This window comes from Nipponia nippon, unplaced genomic scaffold (genome assembly GCF_047370975.1).
Source record: "Nipponia nippon isolate SJK-2023a ecotype South Korea unplaced genomic scaffold, ASM4737097v1 scaffold_20, whole genome shotgun sequence".
Taxonomy (NCBI): Eukaryota; Metazoa; Chordata; class Aves; order Pelecaniformes; family Threskiornithidae; genus Nipponia; species Nipponia nippon.
The window spans coordinates 8133927-8158091 of record NW_028262337.1 but is presented as its reverse complement, the minus strand read 5'-3'; the positions used below and the strand labels follow the sequence as shown (position 1 = coordinate 8158091).

The 24165-nt window shown below is 36.3% G+C and overlaps 1 protein-coding gene across 9 annotated transcripts in view; it reads right to left on the bottom strand.

The window, feature by feature from the left end:
- The window catches only part of IPO11 (importin 11), a 99420-nt gene that overhangs the window by 45092 nt on the left and 30163 nt on the right, over positions 1 to 24165 (bottom strand). For all 9 annotated transcript variants that reach the window (XR_015705228.1, XM_087759632.1, XM_087759635.1 and 6 more), the window contains 14 exons: positions 23329 to 23399; positions 21749 to 21941; positions 20206 to 20358; positions 19900 to 19943; positions 18929 to 19019; positions 17569 to 17616; positions 16815 to 16920; positions 12713 to 12839; positions 11529 to 11562; positions 11306 to 11346; positions 10078 to 10194; positions 8565 to 8678; positions 4016 to 4131; positions 2405 to 2481 (listed from right to left, as the gene is read on the bottom strand). Coding sequence is in view for 8 of the 9 variants with exons in the window: in XM_087759632.1 (XP_087615758.1) it covers positions 2405 to 2481; positions 4016 to 4131; positions 8565 to 8678; positions 10078 to 10194; positions 11306 to 11346; positions 11529 to 11562; positions 12713 to 12839; positions 16815 to 16920; positions 17569 to 17616; positions 18929 to 19019; positions 19900 to 19943; positions 20206 to 20358; positions 21749 to 21941; positions 23329 to 23399 (1332 nt within the window). In the remaining variant the exon portion in view is untranslated. The remainder of the gene's footprint in view (positions 1 to 2404; positions 2482 to 4015; positions 4132 to 8564; positions 8679 to 10077; positions 10195 to 11305; positions 11347 to 11528; positions 11563 to 12712; positions 12840 to 16814; positions 16921 to 17568; positions 17617 to 18928; positions 19020 to 19899; positions 19944 to 20205; positions 20359 to 21748; positions 21942 to 23328; positions 23400 to 24165) is intronic.

Sequence of the window (24165 nt, the reverse complement as noted above, 5' to 3'; positions counted from 1 at the left end):
CACTTGTATACTTGAGAAACTGTACTACAGAACTAAGACTGAACTGTTATTTAGCTAACTTGTGCAGCTGATCATCAATGATCAGTAAGTTTTCTTCTGCAAGGGGCTGCCGCTTAAACTGTGCTGTTGCACTGGATTTAAGTGAACTATCCCTTCTTCAAGTACACTGAATGAATGAAGTTGCTGCCTGAGGGGTACTGGATGGCAGTATTGCACTGGTTTTATAACTACCAAGTTTTAAAGTAAGGTTAGCACTAACCCAAGATTCAAGATATATTTCAACATCACAGTGCCACAGCTACATCATGTGGAGGCTGTTCAGCTACATTCTCATAGAATCGTTAAGGTTGGAAAAGATGCTTAAGATCATTGAGTCCAACCGTTAGCCTGTCACTGCCAAGTCCACCACTAAACCATGGCCTCAAGCACCACATCTACCCTTCTTTTAAATACCTCCAGGGATGGGGACTCAACCACTTCCCTCGGCAGCCTGGTCCAATGCCTGACCACCCTTTCAGTGAAGAAGTTTTTCCTAATATCCAACCTAAACTTCCCCTGGCACAGCTTGAGGCCATTTCCTCTCGTCCTATCACTTGTTACTTGGGAGAAGAGACCGTCCCCCACCTCGCTACAACCTCCTTTCAGGTAGCTGTAGAGAGCAATAAGGTCTCCCCTCAGCCTCCTCTTCTCCTGATATAAACAGAACGGAATTGCAGGCAAAGAGCATACCAGAATGGTTTCTACTTTCTGGCAAAATGCACACCATTTTGGCCTACAGCAATCAAAATTTTTAACTGACATGACACCCAGAAAAGAAGTTTCTCAGAAAAATGCTCAGGAAATAAAGTAGTACAAGGCGGCTATATGAGGAAATCGACCTATGATTACACATCAGCTGCTGCGTTTTTGCCACTCACTCCCATTACTGATTAAAAAAGGCAATTTCACCTTAAGGAACATCTACCTAACTTAACTGTACTACTTGCTCTACCAACATCATACTACAGCTCTCATTTTTCAGGACAAGGAACATTCTCTTGAGGACGTATTTTTTTTCCAAAGGAGAGCATCACTATTCTCCAGGATTCATAACAATTTCCTTATTTTATGAACAAGTGTAGAGTATTCCTGAATACCTCCATCTTTTGTTAGAAGAGTACACCAAGGTTTCCATTCATACTCATCTCTACCCTGGAAAGTATCTCATGAGGACTAGGGAGGACACGGTGAGGAGAAAACAGCAGTAGCAAAGGTAAACAAGCCGTGAATACAGAGTACTTCTGAATTCAACTCAAGCAGATCAGCCGTATGACACGACTACGAAAATCACAACCAATTGTATAGTGCAAGCTTCCTGTAGCAGGTACTATCTACTACTAACAAAGAACAAGAAGGAGGAAGAGTAGGAGCGTAGATACGAACAAAGACAAATCGTAAGTATTTGGCAGCCACAGAGCCTAAGAGGTAGCCCTGAAATTGAATACTAAAACCACTACAAACTACTACTTTCCTGAGCAGTTTTGTCATTAGAGATCTAGTATACACAGAGAAATAACAGAAGGTGTCATCTTGCACCTACCCACCATCATGTAACTATCTATTGACCCTTAGTCAGAATAAAACATTGGGTGCTGAAAACAACAATCAATTAAAAAGCTAACTTCTGTAATTTTATAAACACATTCCTCTAAAAAATGAATCCATTTGCTGTATTAGCTCCACAACCTACAAAAGCACAGCTAAAGATTTAAACAGAAAAAATATTTACATAATAAAATTAAACCACGTAATTTTTATACTCCCTTTTAATTACAAAGCAAAAGCACCCCAAATATCAGTATTTCCTAAGCCGTAAATCTTACCCCATTAATAAGTTCATATTTTGTCAACAACTCAGGTAAAACTACTGCTTTTAATTTCAGTGCTGCTTGACTGATATGATTATAGACATATGTAGGTAGACTGAAAACATCCTACATAGTTATTAACTGAATACTGGAAAAGCTACTGATGGAAACTTCAATTCTTCAGACTAGAAATCATCATTCTGGTTGTAAGCAGAACAGGCAAGTATTCCATACAATTGGTATCGTTAAAACTCAGCACATTTGGTGTTAAATTTCAGGAACTTATTAAAGAACCCTGAAATGATAAACTGAAATTTGTCTTATATTTTGGGTACAAAGCAGCTTCAATTTATTAAAAAAAAGAGAACCAGGGTAAATAGATAATAAATAACAAAGAAGACGGGGAAGTCAAACAATAAAAACCTGTTCTTCCTTTTTTAATAGTTACAATTTTGCAAGCTCCTTTAGTTCTTGTAGTCACAGCAGCATTACTTAATGCATGAACAACACAAGAAGTAGGAAAAAAATACCAGGAATTTTATTAGTAAAAGACTTACCAAGAAGGGCAGACATGTTCTGAAATATTCGCAGGAGCTCAGGTGTAAGACATGGACTGTTCTCCAGTGTCACTAACCTAAGTAAGAATAGATTAAGCAAAATATTTCAGATGATCTATGAGTAACATTGAGCAATCATTTTGACAGATGTAAAACACTGTATAACAATTACTTGAAGCATATTTCAAGTGCAGCAGTAGTCCTTACAACACACCCAGCTGTATAGGCATGGGTCTTGCTAAGGCAGGAAAAGAAAGAAAAACATGCTACTGTCTTTTTATAAAGACAACATAACCTCCAAAATGCAGCAGTGAGAATGCCCAAGTACCCAACTTGGGAACTCGGAGAAGGTGGGTAGAGAAGAATATTCATGGTCTAAGGACAAGGCATGTAGTGCTCTATACCTCAAAGGAGCAGCTGTCGTGGCAACCAGCTCAAACCTTTACTTTTTTTTTAGGTCTGAAATGATGCACTGATTACTACACATAAAAGCATAACTATATGCTCAGCATTGTTTGTATCAATTTAAAATTCCTGGGGTTTGAAAACAGTAGCTATAAATTAAATTCATACTTAAAGCCACAGCAATACATTCTAGTTTGTTCCTACATCTTAGGTGTGGGATAACTGTATTTAAATAACATTTCTGATTATGTAAAGTATCTTAGCTTTTATCCTGCTCTTGGTTCAAGAAGCCATTAGAGTCCCAACTGTCTCTGCCAGCTCCATCCAGATCCTGTGATGCTCTAGGACATCTTAAAATATCATTCTTCTGCATAGGCATCAGAATAAAAACCTCAAGATCAGTATTATTAAGAAGATACAAAAGTTCTGAACTGATACATTAAAAAGGACCCTGTCTTAAATTTTATGAAGATCTTGCACTTTGAGTTGCTGCCCCAGCACCAACAGCCTTATAAAACTTAGTTTTGCTGCACATAGAACACATCATTTGTAGGTTAAGTATTTGTAATTCAAATGCCCATCTAAAATTTACATCAAAGGAATCCCTCGCTATTTCAAGACAGACTCAATGTATTCCTATTCTGTAGGAAAGAGATGTCCTGAATTCGGTCCAGATAACAGTTTCCCCCTCCTAGAGTGTCAACTGCACCAGAAACAAACAAATTAGGCTCATGGCGAACTGATCACAGTGCCACTTCTTGTTTTATATTCAGTCACCAAATAGCTCGAGATCTAGAAGATAACTTCTACATTTTATCCTTGTAAACTCACCATCTCTTCCAGCAATCATCTCTGAGAATCATTGGGTCATTAGGCTCCCGAAGTCCAACACATCAAATTGTTAGTTTAGCATGCACATTATACTGAATCTAGACTTCTTGTCTTGCTGTTCATTATCACAACAGAACTGTATCTCACTAGCAACTACCTGAAAACGGTTTACCTACTCAGTTACTTTTAATTGTCTTTCTTTTATTAACTTCCTAACCTCATCTATACTGAGAAAAAGTATGATATAGATGATTTCAAGGCAAGATAAAAAGAACATAATTTCTTAATACTGTCAAAGCTTTTTTAATTTTTTTTTTCTCCTGGGGATACAAAAATAACATTTTAAAATAAGAAACTCATAAAGAACATTCTTACCACAACTCTAAACCATCTTCCAGAAGATAGACATGTGGAGGCTGAGACACATCCGTACTTAGCTGAATAACTGGAAGTAGGAAAGGATAGAGATTTTTGCTGTCCGCTCCCAGTCCCTATAAAAGTAAATGTAAAATACTTCAAAAACCTCAAATCAAGCATTTAAAGAATAGCATTGAAAAAGATCTGTGATACTGTTCTATTTGCATACTGTAAACACGCATTCAAGAAATCAAAGGTTGAACTTGCATCCATTTCATACAACAACAAAATAGCCTGATACTCCCAAGTTTTCTCTCAACATGGCTTGAGAAAATTACATAAGTTTATCAATGGTCTGCAAGAAAAAATGATAAAACGATACACATTCCTAGGAACATTCACTGGTGCTTCTCTTTCTGGGAAAAGTCACAGCTCTAATAAATATTAAATGACTAAATGCTGTATAAAATGTTTTAAAGATCAAGAAAAGAATTACTCTTCGGACCTTATCACATACTAAATCTTTTGACATATTCTAAGAACCAGGAGAAGGGTTCTTTTTCATTGCTACACAAAGATTCCCAGACTGACGACAGTGACTTACTTTTTAAATGATCCATGAGCCAGACACAATGATGTTTTCCCAAGAATGCAGGGTAAAAAATTTTTTCAGCACACATTTAATAAGCTTATTTTTAAAAACTGGGTTTTCTAAAGATAACTCTTGTCAAAAGTAATCATAAATTAAAACTAATCCTAAAAGGAATGGAATTCTTAAATTGGGAACTACTGTCTATTTTGTAATATTACTACTTAAGAGAACTGAAGCTAGTTGAATGCTGCTTTTGCATAATTACTATATTTGGAAACTTAAGTTTAAAATTATTTGATGTTTCTAAGTTAAGACTTCTTTGTGGATTTATTTATTTATTTATTTAAACAAACTTGTCTTAAAAGAAAAAGAACCTTCCATAAATTTGTTTAATCTCTTTGTGTTCACCTGTACTTTTGGCCTCCACAGGCACCAGTAACAAGAAGTTCCACAATTTGTTTATTGTGAAAATACATTTTCTCTTTGTTTCAACTAACTCCACTTCTAAAAGAACCCTAATTTTTCCTTTAGTTGTAATGTCTGGTCATTCCCCTTCTGCCTTCTCTCCACTGTTAAGCTCTATAATACTCTCTTCTTAGGCACGTGTTTCTGCAAGTTCAAGATTGCCTGCATATTCAGTCTGTTCCTGTAAGGACACTGCCCTGCATCCTAGGGGCACTTCCTCTTGATCTTTTCTAGTTAGAGAAGGTGGGATGGCATATAGTTCATATTAAAGAAGTGCTTAATAGCACGGATTCTGCAGGTAATATAACCATGTATTGTTTTATTCGGCAGTGTTTTCTCAGGCACATTTTAGTTGCTTTTTTACTGCCAACAGCATAGATATTTCAAGTCCAAGGATTATTTAATTATACCAAGATCTTTTCCTTCACTGATAAGAAATTCAGTTAATTTTAACTATTATCTCTGGGTAAAGCAAGCAGCTAATAATTTCTATAGGCTTTCAAAATTCTCTGCCAAGGCATTACAGTAAGCCTCTAGAGGAATTAGGGGAATTTATTGTACATGTATAGAAATAAAGGGAAGAGATGCAAGTTACATCAAGAATCAAAACCTTCCAAGCAGCTCATCTTGAGTACCATCACGCAGCACGTACGGGACAACCAGGGGATCAGGCCCAGGCAGCATGGGTTTAGGAAAGGCAGGTCCTGCTTGACTAAACTGATGTCTTTCTGTGAAAAGGTGATCCACTCAGTGGATGTGGGAAAGGCTGTGGATGTTGCCTACTTGGACTTTATTAAAGCCTTTGACAACGTTTCCCACAGCGTTCTTCTGGAGAAACTGGCTGCTCACGGCTTGGATGGGTGTACTCTTTGCTGGGTAAAAAACTGGCTGGATGGCCGGGCCCAGAGTTGTGGTGAATGGAGTTAAATCCAGTTGGCAGCCAGTCACAAGTGGTGTTCCCCAGGGCTCGGTACTGGGACCAGTTCTGTTTAATATCTTCATTGATGATCTGGATGAGGGGATTGAGTACACCCTCAGTAAGTTTGCAGACAACTCCATGTTGGGTGGAAGTGTCAATCTGCTGGAGGGTAGGAAGGCCCTACAGAGGGACCTGCACAGGCTGGATCAATGGGCTGGGGCCAACTGCATGAGGTTCAACAAGGCCAAGTGCTGGATCCTGCACCTGGGTCACAACAACCCCATGCAACGCTACAGACTCAAGGAAGAGTGGCTGGAGAGCTACCTGGCAGAAAAGGACCTGGGGGTTGTCAGCCTGACCTTGGTGCTTGGGAAGGTCATGGAGCAGATCATCTTGAGTGCCATTACGCAGCACGTGCGGGACAACCGGGGGATCAGGCTCAGCCAGCATGGGTTTATGAAAGGGAGATCCTGCTTCACTAACCTGGTCTCCTTCTATGACAAGGTGACCCACTTAGTGGGTGAGGGGAAGGCTGTGAATGTTGTCTACTTGGACTTTAGTAAGGCCTTTGACACTGTCTCCCACAGCATTCTCCTGGAGAAGCTGGCTGCTCACGGCTTGGATAAGTGCGCTCTGTGCTGGCTTAAAAACTGGCTGGACAGCCAAGCACAGGGAGTGGTGGTTAACGGAGTCAAATCCAGCTGGCGGCTGGTCACAAGTGCTGTTCCCCAGGGCTCAGTGTTGGGGCTGGTGAATATCTTCATTGATGACCTGGATGAGGGGATGGAGTGCACCCTCAGTAAGTTTGCAGATGACACCAAGTTGGGTGGGAATGTCTATCTGGTGGAGGGTAGGAAGGCCCTACAGAGGGACCTGGACAGGCTGGATCAATGGGCCGGGGACAACTGCATGAGATTCAACAAGGCCAAGGGCCGGGTCCTCCACTTGGGTCACAACAACCCCATGCAACGCTACAGGCTTGCGGAGGAGTGGCTGGAGAGCTGTCTGGCTGAAAAGGACCTCGGGGTGTTGGTTGACAGCCGCCTGAACATGAGCCAGCAGTGTGCTCAGGTGGCCAAGAGGGCCAATGGCATCCTGGCTTGTATCAGGAATAGTGTGGCCAGCAGGACCAGGGAGGTGATAGTGCCCCTGTACTCGGCACTGGTGAGGCTGCACCTCGAGTACTGTGTTCAGTTTTGGGCCCCTCACTCCAAGAAGGACATCGAGGTGCTGGAGCGTGTCCAGAGAAGGGCAACAAAGTTGGTGAAGGGTCTAGAGCACAAGTCTTATGAGGAGCGGCTGAGGGAACTGGGGTTGTTTAGCCTGGAGAAGAGGAGGCTGAGGGGAGACCTTATGGCTCTCTACAGCTACCTGAAAGCAGGTTGTAGCAAGGTGGGGGTCGGTCTCTTCTCCCAAGTAACGAGCAATAGGATGAGAGGAAACGGCCTCAAGCTGTGCCAGGGGAGGTTTAGGTTGGATATTAGGAAAAATTTCCTCACTGAAAGGGCGGTCAGGCATTGGAACAGGCTGCCCGGGGAAGTGGTTGAGTCTCCATCCCTGGAGGTATTTAAAAGGCAAGTGGTGCTTGAGGCCATGGTTTAGTGGTGCACTTGGCAGTGATAGGTTAATGGTTGGACTTGATGATCTTGAGGGTCTTTTCCAGCCTTAGGGATTTTATGATTCTGTTATCTATGTTTCACATAACACGTGAACAAAGCAAACAAGAACATCAGAAAAGCTAGGAAATTTATGACGAAATAAAGTATTTTTCCCCATATGCTATATAAAAACATGGCAGAAATCATTGCAAAAGAACATAACAGCTATCAAAGGTTATGCAGTAGAAAGCTAATGGTAAAAATCGTAAAAATAAAAGTGTCGGAGTTCTAAAGAAACAAGATGACCCACAATTCGTCAATGCCAACAACACCCTTGAGAGACATTAAACCTAACAGTTAAGATTTAAACAAGAAACATTTAATGCTAATCTGAATTAAAATGCAAATTTAAAAGAACAGGCAAAGTGAAACTTGTGGTGGCCCGTTATCTTGGACTATGATTTAAAAATGGTTCATCTTGACAGAAAGTTTGCAACCAAAATAGAAATTCCACATCCCTGGGAGCTGAATGGAAAGCAACAGGGAAACAGATGAGCTTACACTGCAGAATTCAGTCTGAAGCATACACAATGATTACAAGAAGAGACCATCACTCCTAATGCTGGCTGGGAAATACAGGAAGCCAGAACAACCTCTTTCACATAAAGTCACTAAAGGAAGTTCAATTCCAAGATTACAAAACCAAAACCTCCAGAACACAAGCAAATCTGCCTAAAGAACTGCTTTTACTGAACAAGGCCCTGGAAACAAAATAGTTAAGTGCTTAACATTGGCCATGTTTACCTCCGCTATTAGAAAACCACGTCTTTATTTTAAGACTGAAAAACATTTAGAAATAGCCTATAAAACCAAAATATAACTTAATTTTACCTATATACTTATGTACACACACACACACAGAGAACATGTCAGCATGTCTGAGAAAGAATTGTAGGAGATACTGACAACACTTACATGATTCTGACCCCTTACCTGGACGAGATGGATTAGGGTGGTTAGAATGGCACATCGTAGCATATTGTGCTCCTCACTCTGTTTCCAAAGGAGTGGTAAATACTGAACTAAACATCCTACATATGGTCGTATCTGAAGTTCAGAACACAAATTTGTTTCTTAATGTGTGAAACAAGGCCATTAATTTATCCCAAGCATAATTTCTGAAATATTTAAGAGCTGCTTTTGTCACAGTAAAAATACAGAGTTTGCTTTAATTTACTCCTCTTTCCTCTTCCTAAAACACCATATTCCATATTCTGTGACTGAACTAACTTCTGACTGCACAGTGGTCTGAAAAGAACATATTACTCACGGCAACATTTGCGCATGGCAATCGGGCTTAAGTAGTAAATAGAACAAAAAATACTTGATTTGATAACCAGAGATATTTTAATATTAATATATTCTTCACTTAGATAGGACTCCTAAATAATGGCATCCTTTAAGAAGACCAAAACCAGTTCCAGTAAAAAACCAAAACAACAACAAAAAACCAAATGCTGAATAACCTCTGAAGTTACCCATGCTTTGAGCAGGGGTTGGACTACATAACCTCCAGAGGTTTGTCCCAACCTAAATTTTTCCTATGATGCTCTACAATACTAAAACGTTAATCTATTTGTCTTTTTAAGTACTTAATTAGGAATTAACCTAAACAGACTCAAAGGTTCTTTCTCAACTTGTTTTTTCTGCTGCTTCTCTAGCTTATCTAAAATGCAGGGAAATCCACTGTCATGTTGATTTTTTCTACAAAGGACAAATAGGAAAGCTTCATTTGGCTCTGAGACAGGATCTTGTAGAAAGAGGAGATAAACTCAAAACCATGCATTATCTCTGTCCCTAATACAGTAATACCACAAAAAAACCCTGAGACAGAAGCAGTAAACAATTCATTTTTTAATTCTGCAAAATCGTCTTCAATTTCTTTATGTATAAGCTGAAGAATATACTTTAACACTAAGAAGGAAGTACTGAAAATTCATAATGTGAACTTGAAACTTTTTGTGCAGTTAAGGAGAGTGCTGCGTAGGCAATTGTGACCTGTATCAGTGCCAATGAGAGATCACAAATTTAACTGCACAGTCCCTATGAGTGTGAAGCATTTTGTCCCTCTAAATGTCTCTTTTAATATGTAAGATTTAATAAAATACTAGTTCAGATATAAGAAGAGACAATTAGAATAAATTACAACTACAAAAAAGAAAATTGCAAGAAATGCAAAGATAACCAGCGGAAGCCTTTCTGTACTCTAAAAAATACATAGTAAATAAAGTAGTGACTGAGCAAGACCATTTCACACAAAAGATAAATGAGAACTTAAAAGTGAAAAAGAGAACCAAGTAATGCAAACAATGCAGGCATCTACCATAACAACAACCAGTCTATTAATTGATGACATTTTTCTACTATTTTTGTATGAAACAAAAACATCAAGTCCTCCTCTGTGTTCTTAGTACAAAGCTAACACTGAAATCTGTAAAAAAAATACCTGCATATTGACTCTTTCAATCACACAAGACAAAACGTGAAGAACATGCATTTTGGTGTCACATTGTGTTACTTCCTGAAGTAGCTGAAAGAGCAGTGTAAACATGGATTCCAGATACTAAAAGAAAAATAAACAACTACAGATTAGACCATCAAAAATACAATTGCTGACATGAATTGGTGATTTTCTTGTACGCTTACAACTTTAAGACATCTATGAACTTTGAAAGACACTTACAAAGTGTGCAAAATGTTACTCTGTCATTTGGAAAAACGCACACTAGCCAATCACTGCCTAAACAAGATACAAAATTTCAGACATGCTCTTACGTAATAGTTCAAATATGATCAATTTGAACATACACCATTTTCATGTTTTGGTAAGTGTAAATATGACTCCACAGTTAAAATACTATAAAGCTGAAGGCCATCTCTCCACTTTGTTAGGGTCAAAGCAAAGGTACAGTCATCCAGCTTTTGGATCAGTAGATAAAATTTAGATATTGAACTGAAAAAGACATCTTAAAGAATTCCAATGTTTACAGTGTAGATGCACTCTCCATTTTTGTTGTTTGCTCACAAGAGAGTTGCAATTAACATGGAAGTAATGATCAAATGAGAAGAAAAAGCACCTGCTAAATTTGAGTGATCAAAATAAATCTTTGCTGTATTTATAGCTAACATTTCATTGTTTACTTAATGACAACAGTAATGAGCACTGTAAACACAAATATAGGAGACCAATAAAGTCAATGTTTTTTAAGGCACTATTTTAGCCACACACATTTATTAAATATTTGTGTGAAACAGCAGGTTCGAAAGTACTGTGTGAAACAGGCATACTGGAAAGTCACATCGGTGTGGAGACTTATTTTTTAAAGACAGCATTCGTATTGTCTTAGCATGAAGAAACTTAGCATCTGGTAACACATAATATATATAGTAATAAACACAATGCTAGGAAGTTGTAATAGTCATACTAAAAGGTTTTGAATTGTCTGCCTGAATATTGCACATTAGCAACCTTGACAGCCACAGTATGAGTCTTTACATGTTTTGGCCTACGAAGAGTAAAAAAAAAAACCCAAAACCAAAACACCAAACCCAGAAAACATACACACTGATTACTAAATAGTGTATATAAATATATGTATATATAAATATGTTTTTCCTGGTTTCCTCTATGACTCTATCTGCTCATTAGAATATGCCCATATAAATGCTCTTACCGGTAAGAACTGGTCAGTTCTGAACTCGAAGTCATCTACAGGTAAACAACCATTAAGGAAAAACAATACAGACTGCAGATGGATACAAGCTTCAAATAAGCAAATATTCCATGGATACACAAAAATTATAATGTGAAGAATTTGGTAGTAAGTTTAAAATTGTTTATTTTCCAGTAACTCTGAATTAAGAACTAATCAAACATCTTTGCCAATAAAAGGATATTTAACTTCAGTGTCGTAGCTGTCTCGATACGGACCTGAAAGAAAAGTCAAGAAGCATCATGCATACGTCCATTAAACATTTTCATTATCAACATAATATCTGACAATATCAAACCAGTTGCTCTTTTGGCAATTGAATCATTCTGTGTGTTCTGTCATCATCTAAGAAATGTAGTTAGTTCAACTCAAACATCTTCATTTGCTCTCATTTTAGTATCCTTTACAGTTTATTTGGCATTGCTAAAGTGGTACCACCTGGAGAAACTACTCAGGCAAAACCTTCATGAAGGCCAAGAAAGAATTAAACAAGGTATCTAGCCTGTGATAAAAACTCTTGCCATAGAGAAGGAGTTTACCTTGGGATTATCTCATGGCTTGCTGTCACCCAAAAAGTACAGAATCAAATAAACTCAACAAGTTAGCATGTTCTTCCCTGGCAGATGTTCAGATGCTCGGAAAGCACTAACTGAAAACAGTCACAAGACTGATACAGAAACACACCCTGCTCTGCTGAAGCTGTCTGGAATCACAGAAGTAACTGTTATGACTGCCAGTTACTAGTATTTAACTAACAAACTAGCTAGGTTTATTTGTTTTATTTGTTGGGTGCTAGGTCTGTTTCTTTAAAAATAAAAAACAAAAGAAACAGTCACAAAACCAGCTTCTCAACTCAACCTCACCTGCTGGTAAACTGAAATTGTAGCTTAAAACCACAGAACTGTACTCGAGCAGCTTAGCAAACAATGCCATTTATCATATTCTGTTAGCAGATAACTATGTTGATGCTTAAATAATACTGTGTACTGCAGGGACTAGTCACAGAATAACCCTGTTTTATCTACACAAGGTGTTCATTTGTTCATAAATTATCTTACAACACTTTACAATTTTATTTTTTTTTTTACAAAAACCAGACTGTTGCTATTGCCATTCATTTTTCCACCAAAGTCATCACCTAGTGAACATCTTCAGAGCTCGTTTCATGTCTTTAACCTTATCGTTCAACATCTCCACAATTAAACACCACCACAACTTCCCAACAGACTATTTTTTGCAAGACACAACAGACTTTAAGGTGTGATGTTATGAAGTTCTCAATCAAGTTTACATAAGGTATGGTATTTATGTTTCACCTGTGTTTACAGAACAAATGTGTAACCCAAAACATTACCTATTTATACTTACCACTAAGTCCTGGTCTTGAAGCAAGTTACGAATTGCCTCATATAACATAGGTCTCAAGTCTGATTTGAATTTTACAGAAATCCACTGTCCAATCAGCCAAATTACTCGTCGGCGTATTGGTTTATATCTTTAAAAGTGGGGAAAAAAAAATTGTACTCTTTAACTCATTATACTTGCTGTTCTAGAGTACTTTGATGAAAAAGAAATCCAAGAAGAATTAGGAAAACTTTATTCCCCAAAACAATTATTAAAAGATTTAGTTTGTCAAGACCGACTTTAGAACTTCAATGCAGAAATCTTTTTCATCAAAATTCCTCACTAGAAGGCTCAGTAAACATGAACTTAGTCTGAAAAAGATAGCTTTCATCCTAAATGACTGAATCTTGAAGGTCTCACTAGAGATACAGTTTATTCTGCACATAGCACACCAATAAAAGAAACTAAAAATAAGTCTTACATTTATTACTGCCATCATGGCATCCACTGCTTTCACCATACTTTCCATTAATTTCCTTGACACTCTTTCTATGCTCAAAATTTAAATTTAAAAATGTAAACTTAAGTACTGCATTACAACAACTGCCAGAGTATTTCGTGTCATCAGTCTAAAACCATTCTCAGAAAGAACTGACATATCTAATCTTGCACCACTGCCGCAACAAGGGCACAAACCAAACAGCTTTAGAGTCAATGGGAAGAAGTACGAACCAGAACAACGACGAGCTGAATTGCCTAACATAATGATTGAGAAAAGCATTCTGTAGAGCTGCTGTTTTTCTCCACTGATTATAAAAGCTGATCCAGAAGAGCAGCTCAGATTTAAACGCTTAACTTGCAGACACATAAAGTTAGGTAAGATGAACCCTATTCATAGAATTTTAAGTAACAAATTATTTTGCCTTGTTATCCTAAATGTATTTTTCATTTCATGAACTTCTGCCTTGTAAGCCAACAAGAAAGCAATTTAAACTGAAGTTATTGAGGCTTCTTTACATTTAATATATATGATTTATTAAACATTCCCATAACCATGAGACAATTAACAAAGCACACCTTCAGAGAACATGAAAGTTGTGAAAGCAGCATGAATACAGCAGTTCATTAGACTGGAACACAAAGCTAATAAGGAATAACATTCCAGTGTTGCTTGAGATTTATCGAGTGGCAGTGAAGCACGAACAACCCATGATGAAGCATGACTTACACAAGACGTTGCCTTACTAACAGGTCCTTCTATTTATTTGAGAAGCTTTGATGATACAACTTTTTCTATTCTTAGAATGTTCGTGCCTGATATACATAACCTTGTAAAAATCAGAATATTAAAAAACTAAGAGTTTTTTCTTGAGATTGGCATTGGATAGTTTTCAAACCACTACCACATAAAAGGAAAGTTTTAAATGATATGCCGTAAGTACATAACTGTCTCCTGACAGCAAGGATTTTCAGCTCTGGTGATACCTGTTGTGCAATCCATACATCCTACCTGCATCTTTATATTCTTTCTCTCTCTCCCTGGTAGAGAAAAGACAGTGTGCTTTTGGGATTTTGGGGGGGGGGGCGGGGCAGGGAGGTTGGGTTTTGTGTTTTTTGGGGGGGCGTTTTTTTGTTTGTTTTTGGTTTTGTTTTTTTTTTTGTTGAAGGACTGAATTTCCTAGAAATGCTGCTCATAGCTGCTCATTTTTGAGGTCCTACCTTTTCTACATTCACTACTTCTGGGAAAAGCTCCCGCCTTAGAACATCATTAGCTTTTACACTAAGAGCACACAATAAGTATAAGCAGATTGAGCCTGCTGGACCTAAAGCTTACATGGGAAAACTGGCCATATTCCAAAATAAGGTAGCTTCTGTTACAATAGTCACAGGATGGTAGCTTTAAGCAGTCTGGACAGGATTCAGACATTCAAGTCAAAGGTTTTTTACTTGATACCAAAGTACTAAGTGTCACATCAATTCTCTCTCAGCAGGAAAAGTTGTTTTAAGATTGAATGATTGCAAGAGATTGTATTCAGTAAACTATTTTCATATTACAGAAAAGTGTCTCTGTACTCAGTACAAAACTAAATATTATGGCAAGTGATAAATTTGGCAATGCAATGTTTCTAAAAATCTCTAAGAATATTTTTTCATTAATCTCATGTTTCTCCTACTGCTATGGTCATGGCTGACAATCTCACTATTAACAGACAACGAAACATTCAAAGAAGACAAAACACAGCAAACTCGGTCACTGCTGACAACACATAGGTTTGTGTTCCCAAACATGAACCAGTTTGTGAAAAAGCATGCTAATCAGTGGGGGACATTCTGTGGGACAGTGATCATACCAATCTGCTTTATCTGAACATTTAAACTACTAACACTGTCTCCCTTATCGCCATGGTGGTCTCCAATGATGCTGGCAGTAGAAGCAGTTCAAGCAAACAAGGCTTCAAACTTCTGGACGACTTCTACTGCAAGCTTCTGTCCTCCCAGCAGTTTCATCCTGGGATATCATAAATGCCAACCAAATGGTTAGATCAGGTGTCTTCCCTACTGTAAATACAACTACATTAACTGTAGAAGACTTTTGTCAGTTTTACTTATGCTTATGGGCGGAGAGCATAAAAATGCCAAGGCCAGCATGTGTTCCAAATACCAAGGCAGCTTTATTCAGAGACCGGTGCTGGTGCAGCAGAACAACAAAGGATCAATCATATACAAGATCTCTCTTTTTTTCCTGCTCTTCTGACATTTAGCCTAACCATTGAGGTGCTTGGCCACTGGTAGATAGCAAGGTGAAGTTGAGAGCAGACAGGAAAAAAAAAAAGGATTAATGAGAAAAAGAATAAAAACATTCTGAGACACCAGGTAAACAACGGTGGCAATGATTTTGTGACTCTGAAGTAAGGTTATACATCCAACAGTAAATAATTCACTTTAAGAAGTATATTGTAATGAAAATAAGCATTTTAATATTTGTAAGTTTAGCAGGATCTTCCACTCTACATGAAATTAAAATGTATTTGTAAAGAAAGTGTTTATAACTAGCATTTGGAAATGAAAAAAAAAAAAAAAAATGGAAAATCATTTACAATTTATAGTAGCTCCTAAGGGCATTAGCAAACAAATCAGTTTATATTTCAGATAACAATCATGTCTGGTAAGATGAATTTCAAATGTAGAAAAAAAAAATAGTAAAGTTCTTCAATGGACATTAGGGTCACTGCTAATGACCCTGATGAGAAAAATAGGACATACTTATTCAGAGTCAAAGGGTGAGTGGGAACTCATCTAATGAGGATTAGCACGTACAATAGCAGTCACTGCCCCTCCCCGGAGGGAAGAGTGACAGTTTGAGGAACAGGAAGGAACACTGTCTTCTAGTCAGCTGTAGAGATGGACAGCTCAGTCTGTACTGAGATGCCCAAACTGATCTTTCAAAATGCCCTATGATATCTACTAAACAAAAAAAAAAGGTACTCATGTGAAGGTCATCCAAGTGAAGAGGACCTTGGTAGGAAGGAAAACCCACAGCAGATGGGTTTACTATATAGTAGTGCTTATGTAGAACCAGCCTGTAATCATTCACACTTTACAACACAACCCAAATCCTTACTTCCCCACTTTATTGCTGGCAAAATTAACAGAAGAGTGCTACGGAGGACTTGTATTTGAACTAGCAGAGAAGAACAAATCACTATTTTGGCTAAGCTACAGTTTTACAGAGATTATTTCCAGATTTCAATCGGACTTTACTGCCTAAAGGGCTCTGGGATCTCAGAAGGCCTAAATATCTTTCTTTAAATGAGCAAACGTGATTGTCCTGAGAAAGTTTAGTCAACTCAAATATATACAAGAGGACAGACTTACAATATATTTACAGAACCTTGGAAATATCCACCACACAGTAATTTAAACATAAACAGAAACTGTCAGGAACACTGTCACTTCTGTGACTCTGTCAGTTATCTATATGTATTTCATACCTCTGCTCATTTAGTGGATATGTTTAAATATTGAGTATTTTTCAAGTCTGCAATTATTAGACATTATATCTTACCAGATTTGTATCAACAGTTCACATTTAAATGATGAAGGCATAACAAACCAAGGTGTTTACCTGTTATGAGAAACCTGTAGTTCTGCTAATAGTTGATTTTTAAACCATTGATCAAAATCCACACTATCGAATAGTTCATAAGCAGCCAGTCCAACTGCATTATACACTGGGGAAAAACAATAGTTATGCTTATTGTTTGCTTAAGTGTTTAATTTTTAATACTAAATAATCAGACTAACTTAAGTTTCAAAAAGGATTTTTGATAACCTGAACATAATACAGAAAACAAAACTAAAGCATATCTTTGTGATAAAGGAGATTATCAGACCACAGCAGAGGGAAATCGGGAGGAAATTTTAGTAAAAGAAAGGTATTACAGAAGAAAATTCAGACTCTTGAAAATAGTTAAAAGCCATAAGAACAATTAATATCTTATTGTAACATCAAGAATGGTTCCATGAGAGGTCTTAGCCAATTCTTTTCTTTTGCCACAAAATCTTCTTTCTTGTAAAATGAACAGAGTGTCTCCATGGAAGCACTGTAGCTCATTTATTTGCAGAGAGGAAAGGACAGGACAGTAAGGGAGATTGTCTAAGGGTTTGTTTCACAAAAAAGCTGAAAGTAGCACCATATTTTTACATAAGCATTTCAAAAAGTGAAGACTGACATCAAGTGCAAGCAGAAATAGGATTTAGGTCCTACTTTTCAAATGTCTTGAAAAAAATCTTGCAAATTCTTCATCTAATTTTTAAGAAGTCAAGCACATACACAAAAGCAGCTCTGTTATTTCAAAGGTAAAGTAAATTTAATTTACCAGCATCTTTAATCAGTATAGCACTGGCATCTTCCACATTGGTAGATCCTACAAGACAAAGTTAAAATAAAGAAAAAGGTGTAACTAAAAGAAAGAACGCAAACAACTTTGCACTTTTACACTTTAAGTAAGTATGCTGTGAATTAAGACTGCTTTGCTATTACTGTATTTTTGACTGACTTCTTCAGAGCTGAACATTTTTAACAGCAACATTCAAGTAAGTCAGAAGCATGTATTTTAAATGAACAGACTCAAAACCCGCAAATTGCTGAACACTCAACCACGTGGTGCTATTTCCAACAGAGTCCTAGACCTAGTTCCTATATACTTCATATATGTGTGCACGTGTACTTACAATGTATAAGTAAAAATTTTCCAAAATCTTAAGAATTAATGAATTTTTAATTCATCTAGTACTTCAACAGTAACTCTCAAGTTGAAAACATCCAGAAATGGCTATAAGGGACTTCAGGAGAAAACAAAAATAGTGTATGTGTACCTTTTAGCATGGAAGTATTAACTTTCATAATTCTTGGAAAACAAAATAACTGTCAACTCTGTAGTAAGGAATCTTTTACCATTCCTAGTATCACAGCACAGCAAGCCATCCCAAGACTTATGTACACAAAGTATTTTATGAAGAGATTCTCTGAAGTCAGAAACCACCCTCAGAAAATTAGTATTTATTTCTATTTAATTGAATGTACTGATCCATTCTGGTAAGTTCAAATATAAAGTATTTTAAGTCAGGTAAGATGCAACCTGAGGAAACAACCTAAGCTGAAATGACAGGGAAAACAAAGTGGCAGCTACCACTCATTATCTTTCATAGCCACTATAAAACTCAGTTTGGGGGTGAAGAAAACTTGAATCATTCCTCAGTCTTCATACAGAAAACACTAGATTTTTAAAGCAGATTCTTCAGATTTGGAAAGTCCTCTAGACTCTCTAAAATGACACCGTAACTTGAACCTGTTTTTTTTCCCCAGGATTTTTGCAGACATGGCAGAATTACCATAAACTGCCTTGCAACATTTGAACAGGAAGTTCCCAATAAAAAACAACCCACAGGATTTATTAAGCTTGTCAACCATTCTCAAGAAAGCTGAAACCTCATGAAAGTAGAAATGCCCCTATCTTCGTCAGTCATCTAAAATAGTTATGATTTCCTTTTCCTATATATACACTGCATTTTCATTATGGTAGGTTTAGAAATAATTTTAAAATATTAACATGCCCTTTCAAAAATACAGAGGGAACGCACTATGTAAAATTAGATATCACAAGGTAAAATTGTTTAACAGTTGACAAAAGTGAATGTAAAGAATTCTACATTTTACAGTTCCTTTAAAGAACTTACCTTGTAGACTGCGAACCATTTCTAGAAGCACAGGGGTAAGAGTCTGATTATATTCATGGAAAATATCAATAAAAAGAACTTCTGTGCATGGCTGAAAAATTAAAAGATCTGTTTTAGAATCTATCAAAATAAAGGCAATTAAAATACATTTATGCTAAAATTTGTAAGTGCTGAATATCTCACACCAAAGGTCATTTAGAATGTAATATACTGTAGCAAAATTAGTATTATATGAAATACCACTCTTACTACTATACAGTATGCTTAACACTAGCAAGATTTTGATGGCTATCTCAGCCAGCTCTGCGGTAGAAGAACAATGGATCTGCAGAGGGAAACAGCTGGTGTTGAGGAGCCAGTGACCACACTGTAGGTATGTCATGGTTTCTTTTTGGATTAGCTCTAGTTGAGTCATGAATACTCATTTGCACTTGGAACACACTACTTACACAGGGTTGGGTTTTTTAGTTTTAAAATGAAACTAATGGAGCAAATCAACTTTGAGATGTCTCTGCAAAGCAAACCACAGTAGTGATAACTGGGAGATTGACTACAACAGCATAATTTTGATTTAAACTAAAATGCTCATACAGATGCATCTGAAAGTTTCTTCATTCATCATGTCTGTCAACAAAGTCATAAGTGATAACATCAGTTATCAGTTTAAAGACGACAACTTCTACTGGGTTTAGTAACCATCAGATACTACACAATACAAACACTGAAGCAAGTTCCTTTTCCCTCCCTCCTAGAATATGAAGCGCATAGTGTCCAGTGTATTGCAGCATGTTTGAACATTGATAAATGAACAAAGTTAATTTATACTAATTCTAATGAAGTTTCCTTAACTGAAGACTTTTTTGAAAAGCATGAGCTTATCTTTCTACCAAATATCATCTCTCTTGGTTACAAGACTATCAAGAAAAGCATCCAGAAATGTTGAATGGTTTTGTTTCAACTGAAACACTTACTCTGAGACTGTACTTCCAAGAATCTCCTCCTGTCTCTTCTACAGCTATTATTTCACAAAGAAAAGGAAAAAGCATTATTTCAACTATGGTTCAAATACATTTTAGTATTTAGATATGTGAGTATCACAGACTACTAAGAAATCTCTTGTTATGAGAATAATCTCTAGAGGGAATATTTGTCCATGTAACAAGACTGCAGAAAAGAAAACAGCCAATATTGCAGTAATTTCTAGAGGCAATGCAGATATGAAACTATTATACCAATATCTAAACAAACTGCAACCAACTATACAACACATTTCTTACTGAAGCCTTCTGGGTCCTCTTCCCACATCATTAATTCTTCGTTTGTCAGCAGGAAATAGTGAGTGACTAATCTCCTACATATTTCCATTAGTGTTGGATATGTGAAAAATGCTGTCTTTATCTTATGTGCTTCAAGAGTTTCAGGACTGCTATCTGAAATAAAACACAGAAAATTCCAAATTACAATTAAGTGTCTTAATGATCAAACAGTAGTTAGTAAAATTAGCCAGAAATCAATAGATAAGAAATTCTTATCATCAGAGGAAAAAAAAAAGAAAAAAATTACATTTTCATGGCAGACTTTCATTACAGACTTTCAGGTGGTACTTTTTTTAGGCAAGTTAAATTCCCAAATTCATTTACTTTTAAGAGAGTTCTCTACCAGCACAATCAAACTGAAGGGTCGGTAGGGGTTCACAAAGTATTCATAATGCCTTTCAGCTACTATGTAGATTAAAAGAAAAACTGTTTACCTGCTGCTTTTGGTATTTTTTTTTATTTAGCATTGCTGAATTAAAAAATACACAGAACTCGTCAAGTTTCATTTGTAGCTATTCAGAAAGTTTATGCAAATAGAATCTTAAAAATAACTTGGGTGTTTTAGGAGTTAACATTTGCTAAAGAAAGCAGCAATAAAACCAAATACTGTATGCTATACAACCAACAAAACACTATATGTCAGTCAGAAATTAAGAAAAATAAATTTTCTAGTTTAATTTTTTTTAATCACACGGTTCTCAAAAAGTCGAGTGCTATAGCTTTTATCAGAATGGGCTATATTGTTCTTGTCTCAAGTGACCACATTTCTATTTCAAAAACTCAAACACAACTATGAACTTTTGCAAGTAGAAATTTCTCTTAATAATCAGTGGATTTAGGACATTCTAATGTATTACAACATTATGGAATAACACTGAAATACATCAATATTCTGAAGAATTTTAAATGCTGGGGTTGTGTAATCAGACACATACCAGTATGTTCATGAAACTTTTTTTTTTTAAATCTAGAAAGAAAATGCTAATTGTTATCTAGTCATTGCCAAATGTTAAACTAATGTAGAAGGTTTGGGTTTTTTTTTAATATAGTTATAAGCAGAACATATAAACTGCTTCATATTCAACTGCATGTCAAATTCACTGTGTTTCTGTATTTCTGAATACTGGTATTAGTTAATTACAGCAAATACCCCATTTTAGCAAACAATTTCTCAAGGGAAAGTTGCATCAAACCATTTCATGAAAATAAACCAAATTCCATAGCTTAATACTTCTTAAAATTAGTTCAATGAAAACTAAAACAATCAACAAAGAAAAGATAATCCTTATGTATTTAAAATTACTTTAGCAGGTCAATGTCTATATATATTAATACTTTAACCATCAATATAAGAATTATCCATATAGAGACAGAAGTATACATTACTAACTATTAAAACATTAAGTGCTTCAAAAAAATGTCTTAAAGGAATTTTACTTTTGGGAACAACTAGGAAAATGTTTCTCAAGATATAAAAAATGTTTTTAGTAAATAGCAGCAGTACCTTCAATATTTTTGGATGGCTTGTAAGCATAATTTTTTACAATCATCTTAATGAGATTCATGCACTGTACAATAAAACGCTCAAACACAATTCCTTCACCAGCCTCTGTGAAAACATAGCTTACAGCAAACTCCAATGACCTCTGAATCAAAGCAGTGAATGAAAAAGGATGTTGATCCAGGAAGTCCAAAAGCTAGAAATTAAGAAAGTAGAAGAACAATAAAGAAATCCAATGACTTTTTGTGCAAGTCTTTTATTACATGCTTTCATAAACTAGTTATCAAAAACAAATGCCAATTTATATAAAATTACAGAAAATTACACAGACAGGAAATTAGGAAGAGATCGGTATCAATGGTTAAGGAAGCATTATTTTGCCCTGAAATTCTTGATTCATGTTCAAAACTACCATTTTTTAAGGTTAAGGAACAATACCCATTTTCAGCTAGACCAGCTTGCTAGCAACACAGTATATAAAACATATCAGCCACACTTAAAACCCTGAACATTTCTGCAGATAATTCATCCCTATTAGAATTATTGTAAGTAAAAAAGCATGAGAGAAATAACTTTGATTCTTTTTTCTCCCCCCCACCACTTAGTACAAGCACTCACTTCTTCAGCTTAGCTTTTTCAACTAGTGGTCTAGAATGCACTGATCAATTCCTTTAGTCTCCTCTACTACTGCAAAAATGCCTAAGCCTAAATTCTTGCATCTGACTTTCTACAGGTGGTAGATTATCTATTAATTAAGTGTATTCTCTCTTCAGGTCTACAAAAAAGATGCACATGCCTCACATACTTTGCTTGGCAGTTCAAAGTAAGAAGTACTATGATGAAGACTAAAAATGTGGGGTCAGAGCACCTTCAGTTCAATTTTGGTGAAGCCGACAGGTGCCTCGTACTTCTGATAATTAGGCTGAATATTTAAATAAGATCCATGGCCCTAAAGTAGAATCTGAAAAAATGGGAATTCTGTAGGTTTTATATCTTTTAAAAACAGAGCAAGTGACAATGCTAAAATTACCTTCCCATAATATATGCAATTAATGGTTGCACAGAGTTAGCTGACAACTCCAAATGTATTATATAATACAAAAGTCACAGAGGGTAAGAGAGTTTTCTGTTAATTTTCTTTCAATGTAATAAAAGTGGACAGTTATTCAATAGAACTAACACGGCCTTGGAAGTAGCAATCTAACTACTTATAAAAGACAGGATGAAAAGTTTGTGTCTTCTTTATTCATCAATGCTGATACAAATGTCTTAGCAAAGCTTTCCGAATTCATTCTTAAGCAAAATCGTAACTAAATAATTTACTCATGGAATGCATTAAATTTTTTTGAGCTAAGGAAATATATTCTTCACTCATGCAACTCATGTCAGCATGAGTAAACAGACACCCTTTTCTTTAAAAAAATTTCAAAAATATATTTCATAACAAAAGTCTGAAGTTGCAGTACCTTCCATTTCTTCAAAAGATCTGAAATCTATTGGCTTTAAGGCACATACATGTCTGAATGGGGATTGCTCCTCCAGAATGGTAAACTATTCAGTAACTGAATGGAGAATCTACTTACCACTTTAGTGAACAGAATTATAGTCTTTTCTAGACGATCTCTGCATACGTTTTCTGCTCTTATACTTCTACCTGGTAAATCAGATATTTAACAACTATCATTTTTTCAGACTTGCCTTTTATTTCTAGATGGCTAAGTTTTAAAAAATTTACACTGGAGAGAAACTTGTTTTATCTGCAGTTCAAGGATTATGGTAGCCAGAAGAGAGTTCTATGGCAAAATAGATTTAAAGTCAAATTCAAGGTAATGAGTACTGGGGAAAAAAAAATCTTTAACCATTTCTCTCAGCTGCAGTGAAATTCACTGTAACTGATCAGAATAAAACAATTGGGACATCATTACAGACAACTCAATGACAAAAGACAGTTAAAATAATGCAAACAAATGCTAGCATAGACAAGAAGTAAAAAAGTATTGAAAAGATGAAAATGCACTTTTATTAAAATTATGGTATATCCTTACTACTATGGGTTTTCCCAGAAACTCTACCTTAAAAAATAACTGATTATGGACATTGGAAAACATTCTGAATTTACAAAAAATAGATAAAGCTTTTATAAAAAAAGACAAAACCAAAAAGAGCCATAATGGAGGCATACAGGCAAAAAACATGATATAAAAAATCTACATACTAATTTTGTAAGGTAGTCATGCCGGCTTTTGCAAAACAACTTATTGATTAGGGAAGTGAAAATGGGAAGTTTCAGCTCAGGTCTTGTCTTAGGACAAACTTCAAACTTCACAGTCCTCATGTTCTCAGGGACTACGATAACCACCAAGCTTCAGCATGGGATGGCCTTCAATTCAGGCTACTAAAGCTAGGCAACTATCTTGCAA